Raw genomic sequence first — 18,448 nt, 5'->3', positions numbered from 1 at the left:
TTCAAGATTTATCTAACCATTTCAAAATTTATTTCAACCATATTATAATAACATTTACGATTATATCCTCCCTGTAAATTTTTCTAATTAGCTTTATTGCTGCCATCCATACACACTTTTAAGCCACAAAATGATATCCATCAATTGTGTCGGCACGTAAATTTTGTAGGAATCCAGCTTTTGGCGGGGGAGTGAAAATAAGCTCATCATTTCATCAGCATCCGCGCTTTCCCCACGGGGTGCAACGGTGCGTATGAGCAATTCTCGGGCCCTCTGCCGTGCTTCCCGCTCGTTCTCAATAATCATGTTTTGCCATAATGCGCGCAAATAAAATTGAAAGTGCCTGTCAGCGGGCACATCATACATATATATACTATATATAAGTATGTGTATATCCTTTTCTCCAGGGAATGCAGCCACCTGTCTGTCTGTCTGTCTCCTCTCTCTAGTGTGTGGCAACTAAACAAAACTAATGCTGATAAAATAATCAGCTGGCGACGTCGAGGACAAGAAGGAGGCAAAAAGAAGGAGAAAAAAGGACTCGGCGTCGAGATTTCCATCCATGATTTACTTTGTTCTGCTCCAGCGATGAGAGAAGAGCTTTCGGCGAACATTGTTGCCAGCGATTCGCGACATTTCTTTTATCCCTTGCGCCTCCTGCTCCTTGTTGTTTGGTTGTCCCGGTTATCTGTCCTCGTGTCCAGCTGTTGGAGAACACGCCTCCGAAGGCTCAGGTCCTCTGCTCCTTCTGCTGCTCCTCCGGAACAGTCGCCGCCGGCAAGGGCTAGTCACAGGAACAGGACCCGGGGGAGCAGACAGGACGCAAGAAACATGTTTGCCCTACGTATGTTCGTTGTTTTTAAAGAGAACGAAGTTCTGGCACAGGCGCAAAACTTCCACTAAGAGAAAGCGCGAAGAGAAATCAGCTGGTGAGGAAAGGATAACTAATTCTGCTTGTTTTTTTCAAAATATGCAACATTTTTTATGTTTAAAATGTGTATAATTTAAAGACTGGCTTAAGAAATAAAAATATATAAAAATGCAAAAACATAAATTTAAAAATGTTTGAATTTAATGATGCCATAAAAAAATATTGAAAATATAACTTAAAATAAGAATTACTGAAAACAAAAAAAGGAAGCAATGATTGGATTTATTAGGATAACAAATAATGCCAAATATCAAAAGGATATATTTAATTTTAATACAAATTATAATATACATTCCTTTTATTTGATAATCACAAAAAATGATAATTTCGATGAATTTAAACACAAAATATTTCATTAAAAATGATCAAATAAACCCCGAGAATCAATTCCACTATTAAAATTATAATCCCATAGTATGTCTTAACTATAAAACAAACTCAAAAACTTAGACAGCGTAACATCTTTATAAAAAAAACACTTACTTCAGTTTGCAATCTATTAGTACTTCCATTTTCTATTAAAGTTAAAAGTGTTGCCCGTCATTTTGGCCAATTAATCAATCACCTATCACCCCGACGTCACATTCAGAACATTTAAATTCCCATCAATCAGCCTTCGTTCATCGGCAGCTCTAACACTTTGTTTCTAAAAAAGAACTTTCTCTTCTCGGGAACATTTTTCGAAGAGAATGCCAACGTTTTTTGGTTCTCTTTTCGAACGAAAATAAAAAGTAAATTGAATTTAGCATTTTGGCCAGAAGAACACGGCCAAGAGCACGACGCACTCCGTGGTGCGTTCTCCGGTTTGCTATTCTCGATTCTCAGGTCTCGGTTCACGATTCTCGGTGCTCATTTTCCGGCGCAGTTGGTTGTAGACATTTTCCCGGTACGGACGTGCGTTAAGCGGTGGAAATTCTCGAACACATTGCGAACGTTGCGAACGAACACGAGAGCCGAGAGTAAAATATTCACATAAATTCCGTGGCGTTCGCCTCTCGGTTCCTGCGTCCTTTCGGAAAATTCATTAGCCGGAAAAAAGGCGAAGAGGTTGAGGAGAGGCGAACTAGGCGCGGTGAAATGTCAACTGGCCAGTGCAAATAATAATTGTCCATGGGGCCAACGAAGAAGTGCGTAAATTATGACATCGAAACAGTTTAAACAAAAAAAAATAAAAGAAAAATATAAGAGGAAAACGTCAGATAAAAGAGAGCGAGTGTCTCTTCGGGTGGCTCCCCTGAATATATGTGTGTGTCCTGATAACATCGCAGAAAGTAAAATTAGGGCAAACTGCTGGAGAGAGTGTGTGTTACTGCCACCGCCACCGCCAATGCCACTCCCACCACTTGACCGCCCTGGCTTAAAGTGTTCCTCGTTGTCGCAGCCTAATTAATTCAATGGCTCTCGGGCACCTCGATTTGTAGGGCTCCCTAAAAAGGCCACAGGATTTTTTAAAGTCTTTTGGCAGTTACTTGATATTTTTACGGGAATTCACTACCCATTTAAATTAATCAAATCAGTTTAATCCTTTATGGAAAGCCGCAAGAAAGTACGTTGCATTTTTCCTGATAACGTAGCACACTTAAATTAATTAAAAGGGGTCATTGAATTTATATACTGTTTTTTATAATGTTACTACAGTTTCGAATATAATAAAATAAAGGTCACCCAAACCCTTCTCAATTACCTTCCCGCCCCACCTTTACTTGATATTTTTATACGCAACCACAACATATTATATTGCAAATCCCAGGGGAGGTGCTTTTGGGGGTTGCTGCCACATTTACATGCTATACTTTTGAACAAACAACATTTTCGTTGGGTTAATTATTTTTAAATTGCAAAAACATTTCATACGCAAAGCCCGCAGAGCAAACGCAAAAATTTATAAATAAATATACCGATTTTCATGGCCAAACAACGTGGCACACACAAAATGGGCAATGACAAAAAAGCATCCTCTCTGTAGGGCAAAAACCTCTGTAAGCCATAAAACCAAAAACAAAGAAGCAAGAAAATCACGAAAAAAAAAAAAAAACAAATAACGAGAGAGAAAAGTGAATCAAAAGTGGAATGAAAAGTATCCGAAAACTGAGTGACAAGTGCGATTCGACACAGTATTTCTTTTTTGTGGGCCGCCAACCCCCCGATTTTCGGTTGAAATGTGCGAGAATTTATGATGCATTTAATTAAAACGAATTTCGGATGACCGGGGACGGATGGGCACGGGACATTTGCTCGCAAATTTGATGGTCAACAAAAAAGGGACTAAGGGCAGGACTCTCGAAATGGGAGACACAACTGCGCCTAACACTCGCCTACACAAAATTTTATATTCAATATTGGTTTTAAAAAATAACCAAACAATTTTATTTAAAAGTTTTTAACACTATGAAGGAGCCATTTCCGACCCTATAAACCATATTTATTATTGATCAGCATCAACAGCCGACTCAATATAGACATGTCCGGAAAAAAAAAAAAATATTTTTTTTAATTTTTTCGAAATTTAAAAACAACAAACAATTGCAAAAAATTGAAATTTTTATTTTGTTTTATTTAGTATGCAGTTTAGTTAACCTAATGAAAACTAGCACAGAACAGGTTTCCGAATTAAAATTAATGCATTTTTAGCTTAGTTATGAGTTTTTGAACTTTTGATTTGTCAAAAAAATGTTCTTATAAAAATATTTATAAATACCGAATATTTAATCGATTTTCGATGTGATCTTATTATTTAATTTCTTACTCTTGCTTTTTAATTGAAACTTTATAAACTTTGAAACTATTCTCTTCTTAATACACACATGGCGTATACCTAATTTAAAGGTTTTTACGTTAAGTATACGCAACGTATTCTACATAGTTATCTTTGAAAATGGAGACTTTCTTTATACCATTGCAGGGAATTCTAATTTTATTCAGAAGCTTAAAAGGAAGTGAAAGACTCATTTCCGACCCTATAAATCATATATGTTCTTGATCAGCATCAGCAGGCGATTCGATCTAGGCATGTCCGGTCAATATATAAATTTCTTCAAAATTTCAAAATTTTATAAGGGGTTTTTTAGATCGTTAAAATTTTCAAAAATTGGATAAAAACTTGAATTTTTTTTATATTTTAAATTGAGTATACATTTTAATCTAATAAAAACTAGCATAGGAACGCTCTCCGATTCAAAATTAATGCATTTTTGATTTAGTTATGAGTTTTTTAAACTTTGATTTGTCCACAAAATTATCATAATATAATAATCATTTAAAATAATTATTCAAAGATTGTGGATATTTTAAGCTTTGGCTTCCCAAAATAATATTCCTTTCTTGTTTTTGATAAGATAGTAGGACTAATAAATGCCTTAAAAGAGTTTAAGTCAAAAATATACATCCCAAATGGAAAATTGACAATTAACCTATAATAAAAATAAGTTATAATATCAAATAGATTTATAGTATAAATCGATTGATTATAATCTATATTATAACAAATCTATTAACAAACGAACCATAATATCATACCTATAGCGTATTTGCCGTGAATCTAGTTAGATTTATAGCATCCTAGACCTAACAGAAGTTCACTTTTATTTATATATACCGACTCCTAATTAGTTATCGATTAATTACATAGAAAATCCACTCTCCTTACTGCCTCTTATCCTCCTCCTGGCCCCCATTCGCATGACTTACTCAACTCGACTCGCGTTGTGAGTTTATTAAAAAATCCTTACCAACCGCTGCCGCCGAAATTTCCTGTGGTTCTCCGATTTCGCCGGCTGCGTGCCTAGTGTAATTTGGCTATGTGTTGACATGGCCACCTATTAGCCCACCGCCATCGCCACCGCCCAAAAACCAACCGGAAACCCCACCTATTGTTGCGACCTTTCGGCAAATGCGTGAGTCACATGTCAGCCAACTGCGAGAGTCGTCATCGTTCTGCCAGCTGCTCTCCGTCGCTCGTCCCTTGCCGTTCCGTACCGCATTTCCGTACTTTCGTATTCCGCTCCATCTCGACCACTTCACGTCATGTTCGGCCCACAACAAACATGACATTTTACGGTTCTTTTATGCTTGCCACATGTCACGACACAGTTAACTGCCAGCCGCATAACGCAGAGCGGCAGGAAAAACACAAGCCAGCATAACATAACAAAACTCAGACCAGTCCCAAAGCCCAACCCAGTCGAACCCTACGAAACTCAAACGAAAAGCGTCTATATATGAGGCTGTTTTAGGGATGCATTTTTATGTCAAAATTATTCCCATTTAAACTTTTCCTAAGAAAATATTACATTTATTATTTGAGTACCGAAAAATGTACTTCTTGGTTGTCTTGCAGGGAAGTTGTTAAATATAAAAACGAAGTTATTCTACTTGATTTAATATATTGTCACAATATTACATTTAATAGGTTTTGAAAACCATATTGATAATCTTATTGAAAACATCAATTCATACAAAGTTATGCCAGGACCAAGCCAACATGACAGACAGGGTTTAATGGCTGCTTTACCACTATTTTATGCTCGTCAAGATCTATGACATGACTGGTCTGATATACTCATCTCTACCTATAAATGGCCATATATTTATATGCACAAATATTGCTTATCCAGGTATGCAATTATGCAAAAAGGTGGGCGTGCTCTTGGGTTCTTGTCGGGCGGCTGTCAATCAAGGGGAAATCGAAATTGCTGTCGACAATCGTGAGCTTTTAGGGTTAAATTTGGGATAACACCAAAGGGACATCAATTGATGAAATGCCAGGTGACGTAAGGGGTAAACGGATTGGGAGTTTAAGAAGAAAAGCAAATAGGGTTGATACTGGGAGGTACTCTTTTAAAAAGTTATATAGAATTATTTACTTTGATAACTTTAACTGGAATCAATTTCTCTGATCACTGGAACAAACTTATATTATATTATGTTATATTTATGTTACAAACTGAATACTCCCTAAATTAAAATGAGTTCCAGGTAACATAAGGGATAACCCTTAGCTGCTAGAGGGCAACTTGCCGGGGTTGACTCTTTTTATTGCCGTCACTTGAGCCAATATTTGCACATTTCAACAATGTTGCCTTTTATTTTTTCATTCCACGTGGGCGTAACTCTATCTAAGTCCAACCCATGCCCCTGCCACCGAATCCTTCTCCTGCTCAGCCATGCATGCTTAAATGTAATGAAATATCCTGTTCCGTTCCGTTCTGTCCCAACGTCGTCAGTCTGCTGCTGCTGCTGGTCGCATAAAAAGGCTCAATTCAATTTTTCCAAGCCTCACCAGCCCGTGGTTTGCTACCTCCTCCTGCCCCCCGTTTCGGTCTGCTGCCAATTCAAGTCTCCATTTTCATTAAGGGGGAAGAGTTGAATCCAAACCCTGGAGGTCCTTCAGGTGCTCACATGGTCGTGCACAATGGGCCCCCAACTCGTTGAGCTTTGTTGGAGTTACGCAAGTGGTTAGGGTGCTTCATCATCTATGCTGCAGGAACAGGAGTGGGAGTAGCTACTCCTACCTACGAGGAGTAGGAAGTGAGTCCTTGGTGCATATAATTAAGTCATCCGGTGGAGGGCTGTCCTCAGCTATGCAGCTGAAAGTTGAGCAAATTATGATGTTGCAGTCTATTTAGTATGTAGCTACAACAGCTAAATAATTTATTTAATTCAATTATGCCAGCTGCAGAATTTTCCTAATAATCCTAGGAAAAGGGACCTTTAAGCTGTATCGCTCTTGAATTTTAGATTCCCTTGGAAATTCGAACTTAAATTAGAAAGATATTAGAAAATCAGCTTCTTTAACTTGAAAGAAACTACTCATCCGGATCGTCAGCTCCTTGGTGATCCCTTCTATTTGCACTTTTCATTTCCATTTCATTTCGCAAAGCTCTCCAGAGCCCAATGTTTCATTTGTTTGCTCGTGGCTCCTCCACTTCAATTCCAGTTAAGAGGGCACAGGACTGGCCGCATTGAGACATCCTAGATGTTTCAATCGTCGCCTTTCCCACCAACGTTTACCACGTGCAATCTTGACCATCTCCTTTTCCCAGTTTCCTGTTGGGCGGTGGCTTTACCCCTAAACTTTTCCGCAGTATTTCTTATTTCTTTTTTTCCTGCCTTCCTGTGTTATTGTTGGCTGCGCACTTGAGCTGTTCGGCTCGCCCTTTATTGTTCTCGCAGCGACTTTAACCCCTTGTGGGCCTTGCCTCGCCTGGTCTCGACACGTGAACGTGAGCAAGTGGCCCGCCTAAGCGCCCCTGGCTTCTCATGGCCCCCAGGCAGGCGGGCAGGCACGCGATGCACTTGGCCAAGATACCTCAGCCCGAGCACCTCTCTTACCCATTTGTACAAACCCCTTTTCTACCCCCGTTTTCTTGGCCCTTCTCCATCAGCAACTGCAACTGTTGGCAATTTTTTGTGCTGACTACAGGGTACTTGTAAGGGTATAATGTACAGGTGAATATGTTGGTAATTCTTGGCTGAGAGTTTTTAGATGAAAAATTGGTGGACAAATCAAATTAAAAAAAAAAATCATAGCTCTGTCAAAAATGCATTAATTTCAATTCGGAAAGCTGTTCAATGTTAGTTTTTATTAGCTTAATAAATCTGCATACTCTATTTAAAAAAGTAAAAATTTGTCTTTTTTGTCCATTTTTAACCCCTTATTAAATTTGCAAAAAATGGTAAAAAATTAAAAAAAAAAATTCCCTATATTTTGCTATTTATTTATTAAGATTTCAATGCTGAATCAGAATATACACGACTGTTCGCAATCACCATGTTATGGCCTCAAGAAGTCTTCAAATATTCATATTCTTGAAATCTATATCGATTTTTTTATAAGATTGTCTTTGGGCAAATACCATAACTAAGCCAACAAAATACATTCATTTTAACGTGGAAATTATTATTATTATTATTTTTTAATAATAATTGTCCATATCCCTCTTAAAAATTGTACAAATTGAACTTGGCTCGCTTTGATTATTTAGTTTATTTAGTAAAACAGGTAACTTACTGGGTAACTCATAGTCCTATTCCCACCAACTATAAACGCTTTCAGCTTGTTTTATTGTGCCACAATATGGACGAGGAGGAAAAAGAGTTTTGGAGGCCAGAGAAAATAATTTTCATGCTCACGGACGGAAGGCGACGATGCCGGCACTCGAGGGCATTTTTTATGAGATGCCTGGGAAAATGCGGCGACCAGAGTTAGAGTCCCGCCCGGTTAACTTTCCGAGTTGATGAATAATTTAAGGGCTGAACACATGTTTTAGTTCGCCATTTCGGCAAATGCGACGGCAGGCAGCAAAACAAATCGGTCGTTGAAATTGTCTGATATGAAATTGCCTATTTCCGGCGCCGTCTGACTGCAGAGGAAGTCGCCACGGGGATGGGTGGATAATGGAGGATGTGGATGCGGATGAGGAAGGTAACCAAAAGTTGCCGGCCAGCAACCAAAGAGCTTTTCCTCCGCATCTCCATCTCGTTGTGTGTTTTTATGGTAACCAAAAAACAAAAAAAAAAGATAACAATCAACAGAAAGTTTTCTTTTGCTCCAACGACTTGGTCTCGGTTTCAAATTTCATGAGGCAAAGGACTTAAAGGTACAAAAGGCAAATACAAAACGCTGACTATGAAATCGAGCTCCTTGAAGGAAGATTCCACATTAATTTTAAGGAGCTCCAGTCCGTTGCCGGGCAACAAAAAAGCGTACAATCTTTGAAGCCGATACAGCAAAATATTTTTAATTTATTTTGCACAATCATAAAGTCGAGCTTGAAAAGGAAATTAATTGAATTTGCGACCTTGAAATCGAGACCAAAATAAAGGAAAGAAAGAAAAGAGGAAAGGAAATTCGACCAGCGGCCTGTGGCATTAAATTGAAATATGAACATGAAAGCATTTTTGTTTCCATTCATCAACCGGGGCCCCGACGACCTTAGACATTAGCACATTCACACACCATGTTTTATGTGTGTGGGTACGCCTCCTTCTCCACTCCCACACTTACTAGTATTATTTATCAAAACAAGTGGGAGAAGAGACACACACTCTCTTTTTGGGGGGACCGGAGGCAAGACGTAAAAAACGGGACGTGCCGGGGTCACCAACTTATCTTCATCTGGCTGTGGGAAAAAGTGGAAAAAGCGGAAAAGCAACCATTTCCCAACCCTCGTTTGTCTGCCATTGACGGCCCGTGCGTGGCCAACTCCTCTTTTCGACACTCTCCCTATTTTTTATGCACTGTAAAAAATAATTACTATAAAGAAATAGGGGATTTACCTTTTCTGGAAATTATTTTTTCTATTATCCCTATAGAAAAAAATGAAGGAGATTGCATGGGAATTACTTACTTCTACATAAAATTTTTCCTAATTAGTTGGTAAACTTTTTCGCCAGATGCACCATTTGGACTTGGGCCAGACTAAGAAACGAGGCGGCGATAATTTAGGGCACACGTAACGTAAAACGAAGTCGGGCAGAAGGCAAAGGTTCCTGGGGATACTTTAGGAGATAGCCTCGGTCCCTTTCTCATTTCCTTCTCGCGGAAGTCCCTTCTCGGCCCAGCGCCAGGACATTAGGGATAATCATTACGATGATAAGCACGAACGATTTGATTTCTCCCATTTATGAGGCCGTTGTCATCGACAGTTTGGATAGGATATCCCAGAGAAAAAAAATCAAATAGAATGGAATGGAAACTGGGGGATGAGGCGCTTCCTTTTTGATCGGAAATGCTGGGCTTATGTTTTGGGGTCTGTGTATCTTTGTTTGGCTTTGCTTTTGTTTCGATAAGTGACTCAAGTGGCTTTTGTAGCTTTATTTTTATGGCTACTCTCCCAAGCGTACCCCTTAGTGGTCCTGTTATAGTTCACAGCTCATTTTGTTTATTATTATTTAACGTTGCCGAATTTGTAACATTTGTATCAAAGTGAGCGACCTGTTGTGTTTACCTTAAAGGTGTGGATTAAATAATCAATAAAAGTGGAACAGATTTGTTTTCAAAAGTTTACCAAAATAACTCTTGAAAAGCAAACCGAAAATTTCTCTGCAAAAAAACTATTTTAAAAAATTCATCGCTCAAAGTGTTTATAATTTTAGTTTTGGCCACATTTTTTTCAATGGCCTTTTATGCAGTTTTCCATTAGAAACTTTTTCTTTGGCGGAAGTTAGCTTTTTATTTTATTATTTTCAATTAGAAACTTGATAAATGCGTTTCGCCTTTTAGCTAGTGCTTTTGTGGCCAAAAAATCCTCATTATGTTTGGGGTTTCCCCCCTTTTTAATCCCCCCCCCCCCCACATGCACGTTCCACTTCATCCCGTGCACACAAATGTGTTTTGGTTGAGCTTTTAAAAAAGTTTCCGCTTCCTGCTATATGTATATAGAAATTTCTCATTCTTTGCGCGCACTCATTGTGTTGGCACTTTATTCACAATTTTGGTTTTTTTTTTATACATATATATATTTGCGTGAACTTTAGATTTGACCCAGTTTCCTGATGCCGCCGCTACTTGCCTTAACCCCAAACGGAAAAGTTGTTATTGCATATATTTCGCTCAGACAACGCGGCGTATGCGTAATGCCTGTGAAAAGTTAAAGAAGCATTCGCCACGCTCGACGAACTTTTGCATTTGCCGTATTTGTGTAGGCGAAAACTAACAAGCAAATTTGCTTTTAATTTCCAAAAAGCAAAGCAAGAGCTAAAGCCAAAGCTGAAACCTCTCAGCATTTCGAATTCATGAACACAAATATTTGAGAAGAAGGGAATTGGTTGGGGCTTGTACTTAGGCACACTTAATGACAAAGTAAGTCAAAATGTAGCGACAACATTTGCCCATACATCATGAGATAAGAGAGGGAATGGAAATGGCTAGAAGGAGGAGAATAAGGATGGCAAGGATAGCAAGGATAGCGAGCGAGCGGTTTAAGGACTGAGCTAACAAATGGCATCATCACTTTCACTTTACCAAGTTGCAGCAGCAGCAGCAGCCGACAGACAGTGCGGTCTGCCACTATAAGTCAGCGTCACTTTAATCTAGATATCAGGCAAACAAAGCTCTAAACTTATGACAAACGAGTCATTCATGTTAGAGAAACTATTTTGGAATTATTTGGGTATTTACCCACAAAGAGTTTTTAAGTACAAGGAAAGGGGGAACTTATATATAGGCGGGCCTAATCTAATATAATTGATAAACTAAGTGTAGTAATTTATTACTGTCCGTATTTATTGGCTCTTAACTACATTTTTCTGGCAATGAAATGGGTATCCTTGCTAATATTATCCCTTTAGCAACATAATCCTTATACTTTCGCCTGGAACTGTAGCCTCTTGGCTCACTTGGTTAACCCACATTGACAATGAGGCTAACATCAGGCAGACAACGGATGAGGGATAGAGAGCAGACTTGTTCCCTTTGCCCGGCCATCCTTAAAAAATCCACACGAAGAACAGAGAACTCTTTCATCAGCAGGAAAAGGAATACACAGACAGAAAAGAAGATGTAATACCCTTTCAGTTTGTAATTGAATTATAGAATCGAATTAGAAGTCGATGATAACTAAGCTTTGGATTAATATTTATATATTATTTTATATGACATTTTTTTTATAAATCCAAGATTAAAAACCTCATAACTAAGCCAAAAATGCATTTATTTTGAATCGGAGATCACCCTCATGCTAGTTTTTAATTAGGTTAATATTTCTGCTTACTAAAATTAAAGTTTTAAAAAATTCAAATTTTTAACATTCTTTGAACATTTTAACGATGTAAATATTTCAATAAAATTACAAAAAATTATATTTTGATCAGACATGGCTAGATCGTCTCGGCTGTTGATGCTGATCAAGAATATATATGATTTAAAGGGTCGGAAATGACTCCTTCACATGGTTTCAAGCTTCTGATAAAAATTAGAATTCCTTTGATTTAAGATAAATCTAGCATACGTAGCGTATACTTAACGTGAAAACCCTTAAATTAAGTATACGCCATGTGTGTCTTAAGGAAGAATAGTTGCAAAATTAAAGAAGATAAGTAGTTCCAGTTAAAAAGAAAGTTTAGCAATTAAATTATAAGATCTCAGATAAGATAAAGAATATGAATATATGAATATCTACTACAATTATACTACCCTGCCTGAACTTATAAAATCAATTTCAATATTCATTTTATATTGATAATGAAGATTAATATATTCCTTTTAAAGATCGAAATAATAAGAAAATCTTAATCTTATATTTATATTGAAATAAATGTAAATATTATTATTAATATCTTTAACCAAACATTTTTTGTGTGTAAACCAGGAGCAGAAGCGGCAACAGCAGCAGTTTTCTTGCCTTGCTTCCATTGTGTCAACAACAAGCGAGGTCACCGAAGAGAGGGGGTGTTAAGGGGGCGTTGGGTTGGGGGTGGCATTAACTGCAGCACATTAATGTTATTGTAGGCGCGGGCTTCACAGGCGACTGACTGACTCGCTCGCTTTCCCTCTCGCTTTCGCTGGGGACAAAAAGGAGCTTTTGTTGTTTGGCGATTAAAAGTTGTTGTCGCTGTCTTCCTTTCGCTTTTGTCCTCATTCGTATGACATCGTGGCGGGGCTTCCCCCATTTCTGGTTACACTTTTGTTGTTATTCCATTTGCTGTTGTTGTGGCTGACCCGCTAACCTCACAACACACACAAACACATACACACACATAGTTAGTCTACTCCTGCACGGAAAATTAAAAGAAAATTTATAACAATAGTGGAAATGAATGTACTTTCGCCTTAAGAATTGAATGGAATTTATTTTGTTAAGATGACTGAGGATTTAGATATGGTGACGAAGCCAAAGTTTAAATACCCCTCCAGTGTGCAATGGAATTATAGGATCGAATCGAAAATAAATCATATCTAATCTTAAAATATTCGCTATATTTCATATCTTTTCGACAAATCATAAGTTTAAAAAATTATAACTAAGCCAAAAAAAGGACTACATCTACATGCTCTATTTAAAATTTAAAAAAAAATAAAAAATTTATCAATTTTTGACAAATTTAACGATATAAAAGATATAACACTTTTTTTAAATTTAAAAAATTTAAAATTTTCCTATTAATGCCATAACAACTGAACCATAAATATAGAAATTATTATACCAAGAAATTTAACCCAATTTGGGTACGAAAACCCACTATTTTCGTGACCACTTCCGCTGTTATTTTTCCTGTGTAACCCAAAAGTAACCCGCGCCCACGGCCATAAAGTGTGCTCCGGAAAACTCACCCACTTGGCACAGTTTCCTCGCACAATTACGGGCCAATCAATTGCCCAAGCTGTCAATAGTTGTTGCCAATAAATTTATTGAGAGCACGGCAAATCGAACTTGGCAAAAGCTGCAACGCCAATATTGCCGGGGGTTATGCAGTCAGAGCCAAAAAAAAAGAAAAATAAATAAAAGTAAAAACTTATCGCACATTTTTGTATTTCTTTTCTGGTCTTTATTGCCAGGGAGGAGCCAATGAACTTGCTGACAACTTGAGCCGGCCACAAGTAGCAGGTCGTGGAGGAGAAGCCCCTTGGGCGGTCAAGGAATCATGGGTGACCTCCAGGCCACCATCGAGTTCTCCGTGGAGCTGCACAAGTTCTTCAATGTGGATTTGTTTCAGCGCGGGTGAGTGCTTGTCGCCACGTTTTAAGAGCCCTCCTCAATCACTGAGCCGTATTCATTCCACACAGCACGTAAAGCAACAAAATAAATACGAATAAACTTTTGATTACAACGCCATCGCAATTGATCGATAAGATGACTTAAAGTCCTCACAAATTCGGGTCACAAGACATCATATTCCTTTTATTTCATTAATTTGCGGTCGAAGTGTCGAAATATTGCTATCCATATATCGCTAAGAAGCATGTTGAGCAACATGTTGCTAAGTTTCAGAATATAAGCAATAATATTTTGGACAAGAGTATGTATCGGAGTAATATATATAAAAATAAATATGAATATAAAACACAAGGTAAATAAAATTGGAGAGATGCCAATAAAAATAATATTTTAAAATAAATAAATTAAAGGGTTTTCATTTGTTTTCATTTCAATTTAAAAAAATAACTCCCACCCATTAGAACTTTCACAAATGTGGACTGTAATCCGGAATCAACTTCCCGTAAAAGAGAGCTTTTCGTTGGCTTACATCTAACTTGCAGTCCACACACGTGGATCCAATTACGGATCTACTTCACGTAGAGCGGTTTTATCTCGTTTGTTTACATTTCTTTTTCAAGGGCAAATATCAGGGACCCAAGCTCTAATGTGGAATCGAACATAAAGGTGGGGGGGAGATGAAAGGTCAAGAATAGCAGTCAAATATAAAAGAGATCGTCACTCACCCTGTGTTTTGTTGCTGGAAGTTGAAAATGGGAAAGCGCTTTTCCTCAGCTTTGCTGAAATTCTCAATTTACAAAAAATTTCACACAAAAACAAATATATAAAGAAATGCACAACAAATCACTGATAAATGCACAACAAACAATGTAAATATGCACATGTTGAACCACCGAAAAAAAAAAACAAATACAAAAAATACATTTTCCATTACTCCTCACTCACTCTTTGATCCGCTTCGCCCTGCTTCCTTTTTTTACCGATCGATAAAAGCGCACAACAACGAGGCGGAATTAGCGCGATCTTGAAGCACTTGCACTTTCGGAAATCTTCCGTTTCACTTGCACAACAAAAGAAAAAACAAAAAACTAACGGCTTGACATACCCGGCTTCACACATTCCGCTTTTTCGTTCTTTCATTTTCCCGTTATTCGCTCTCCACCGCGCGTCACACGACCGAAAATTGCGATCGGCATCTTTGGCGTTGCTTATATTATTATAATATCACATATTAAAATCACTAATTAATCACTTGTGTTACACTGAATGACCGCGGACCTGCTAATTTTGTTTACTTCTTATTGCACTCCATTTATGTACGAATTGTGCAGGTCATTTATGTAGCTGCGGCCGGCCAACTTTTTTAATCCGAATTGCACAATTAGATTTCTTTGTTTCACTGCGTTTGCGTTATCCAATTAGGAAAATGAGTTGTTCTTGTTGTTTCACTCCACTTTAATTCACAATTGGATCAGTTTTTCACCGGCAAATTGAATTTTTCTTTCCGCAAATTTTCTGTGGCCATCTTCATTGGTTGCGATTATTTTTATAATAACAGTCTGTTATTATCAGTAGCTCCGATTCTTTTCAATAACATGCTGTTATTTAACATTTTACATATAACATGTCTGGAAAGCCGTTTTACACGTTTACAGACCCGAATTCTCATTTTTGGGGTCAAATTCTCATGTAGGATGTATAATTCTTATGTAGGAAGTAGATTACTCATGTAGGAAGTAAGATTCATTAACAGACCTGCTCTCATTAACAGATCTGCTCTCTCGTTGGCTATCGGGAGCGAGGATGCAAGAACAACAAAGTAGAATCGATATATCGATGTTCGTTTGAATAGAGTATCGCTTAAATATTTTTAGTATCGATCTATCGGTGTCACCACGTAACGTATGTTCAAAATGATTGAAAACTTCAAACGGGGATTGATTATTATCGCTAAACGCTCGTTTCTATTGCAGCTATATGATATAGTCGTCCGATCCTACTTGTTTAGACCTATATTCGAGTAAGAATAACTAAAAGGCTAACTGCTAAGATTCATTTAGATAGCTTTAAAACTACCTGACTAACTGGCTGGTGATGCTGATCAAGAATATATATATATTTCCTGATGGCAGCTATATAAATGTATATATATAGTCCGTCGATCCGCCATGCTCCATACATATATACTAGTAAAATTATATAGAAGAATAACTGCATAGTTTTATTCAAATAGCTTAAATTAGTTCCAAAACAAATCTCGCACATCTGTGCTTATGATTCCCAACTTGTTCAAACATCCCCGGAATGAAGCGACTGCTGCCTGCCAAGTCTTAGAAATGTGTTGTGTTACAAAAGTTGCAAGTCATTGTTTACTAGTGTTCAAAGTAAGTAACTGATTATACATACTTACTGGTCATAGATACTTACTGATCATAGTTACCTACTGGTCATAGATAATTACTGTTCAGAGTTACTTACTGGTCATAGATAATCACTGTTCAGAGTTACTTACTGCTCATAGTTAATTAATGATCAAAGTTTATTACTGATCATAGTTCTATAAATCGTCCGATTGTTCATAGGTCAGCTATATATATGTATATATATAGTCCGCCGATCCGCCATGCTCCGACTTATATATAAGTAAAATTATATAGAAGAATAGCTCCATAGTTTTATTCAAATAGCTTAAATTAGTTCCAAAACAAATCTCGCACATCTGTACATATGATTCCCAACTGGTTCTAACATCCCCGGAACGAAGTGACTGCTGCCGGCCAAGTCTCAGAAATGTGTTGTGTTACAAAAGGTGCAAGTCATTGTTTATTAGTGTTCATAGATACTTACTGGTCATAGATAATCACTGTTCAGAGTTACTTACTGGGGATAGATACTCACTGTTCAGAGTTACTTACTGCTCATAATTAATTGCTGATTATAGTTAATTACTGAGCATAGTTCTATAAATCGTCCGATTGTTCCTATGTTGGCTATTTATATATACATATATGTATATATGTCCACCGATTCGCTATGTTCCGACTTATATACTAGCAAAATTATATAGAAGAATAAATTCTGATTCAATAAAATAGCTTGCTCTTAAATTTCTTCCAAACACATCTCGCACATATGTGCATATGATTCCCAACTTGTTCTAACATCCCCGGAATGAAGCGACTGCTGCCAGCCATGTATCAGAAATGTGTTGTGTTACAAAAGTTGCAAGTCATTGTTTATTAGTGTTCAAAGTTAGTAACTGATTATACTTACTTACTGGTCATAGATACTTACTGATCATATTTACTTACTGGTCATAGATAATCACTGTTCAGAGTTACTTACTGATCATAGATAATCACTGTTCAGAGTTACTTACTGGTCATAGATAATCACTGTTCAGAGTTATATACTGCTCACAGCTAATGTCTGATCATAGTTCTTAATCGTCCGATTGTTCCTATGACAGCTATATATATGTATTATATATAGTCCACCGATTCGCCATGTACCGATTTATATGCCCGTAAAATTATATAGAAGAATAACTTCATAGTTTCATTCAAATTGCTTGCTCTTAAATTTGTTCCAAAACAAATCTCGCACATAGAGCATATGATTCCCAACTTGTTCAAACATCCCCGGAATGAAGCGACTGCTACCTGCCATGTCTCAGAAGTGTGTTGTGTTACAAAAGTTGCAAGTCATTGTTTATTAGTGTTCAAAGTTAGTAACTCGCTGCTCATAGTTAATTAATGTTGAAAGATACTTACTAATCCTCTATATTCAACAACCGTTTTTCTGGCAGTTATATTATATAGTATTCCGAATTTCATAAAACTTAAAACGAAATTCTATAATAATAAAAGATAGTTTTGAATTAAAAAAGATATTAATATGTTAAAAACTGTAAAAGTTATAATTTTTTTTTTCTAAAAATTTTCCGATCGTATCTATGGTAGCAATATGATACAGTCGTCCGATCTGGCCTGTTCCAACTTATATAAAGTGAGAGTATATAGAGCAATTTCATTTCCCATTTTTAGTGGGCCATAAAACCCAATGGCTCAAGTGCTTACCAAATATTTCCAAGTATTGTGTTTTAATAATTGCTTTCAATAAACTTTACTGTTTATTCGGCAGCACTTATACTACCATTAGCATGAAGCTACGGAGCTTAAAGTATTGAAATCCTTAAGAAAACAAACTAGCAATTAGTACTTTTATGTTTGCAGATTATGATGATAAATTGCACTTGGTAATTATATGCAAACATTGAGGAAAATCAGGTCAAATGGACATTTACACACGGCTCGCTCGTGCTACAGAAAAATATCAAATGAATTTGTTAATTTTTCTGCAATTTGTTGTGCACACTCACACAGCGAGCTCCGAGTGTTGAGCAAATAAAACGGAATGCAGCAAATGGTGGGGGGCAAATGGGGGTGTACTGACCGTAGCACTCACTAATTGTCAGCCGAGTGTTTATGGGATTTCAATTTGTTGCTGTTTCTGTTGCTCTTGAAGATTACCGGGCAGCAGCAGCAGCAGCTCGTGTTTTAAAAATACATAAAAAAGGAAAGGGAAAAGATACAAAAATGTGCGCAAATAAACGAATGTAAAAAAAAAAAAAAAATCAAGCAATTGGTTTGGGCTGATTTTTATGTGTGTTTTTCCTTGATTTTCCTTTGTTTGCCTGTCACTGCGAGTGACGCTGCTGCCGATGAGACAAAAGTGTCACTGGTCGACACAACTCTTGGGAATTGAGGCTTTACTTCCGGTGATCTTTAAATGTTTGGACATGGATTATTAAAGGAATTAAATATATAAAGAGTTGATAGAGGAATGATTTGGATTTGTT

General features: G+C 37.2%; 1 protein-coding gene across 2 annotated transcripts in view; it reads left to right on the top strand.

Moving 5' to 3' along the window:
* The first annotated feature begins 1,687 nt into the window (after positions 1 to 1,687).
* LOC110187629 (protein FAM135A) overlaps positions 1,688 to 18,448 on the top strand; it is a 30,056-nt gene continuing 13,295 nt past the window's right edge. The window contains exons 1-2 of one of the 2 annotated variants that reach the window (XM_086829657.1): positions 1,688 to 2,058; positions 13,428 to 13,590. In XM_086829657.1, the coding sequence (XP_086685783.1) occupies positions 13,514 to 13,590 (77 nt within the window). In that variant the 5' untranslated portion in view covers positions 1,688 to 2,058; positions 13,428 to 13,513. The remainder of the gene's footprint in view (positions 2,059 to 13,427; positions 13,591 to 18,448) is intronic. The other variant, XM_020957037.2, reaches the window with a different exon arrangement.

This window comes from Drosophila serrata, unplaced genomic scaffold (genome assembly GCF_035046125.1).
Source record: "Drosophila serrata isolate PLE 108 unplaced genomic scaffold, ASM3504612v1 contig_217, whole genome shotgun sequence".
In the NCBI taxonomy this organism is placed as follows: domain Eukaryota; kingdom Metazoa; phylum Arthropoda; class Insecta; order Diptera; family Drosophilidae; genus Drosophila; species Drosophila serrata.
This window is presented reverse-complemented; position numbering and strand designations above follow the sequence as displayed.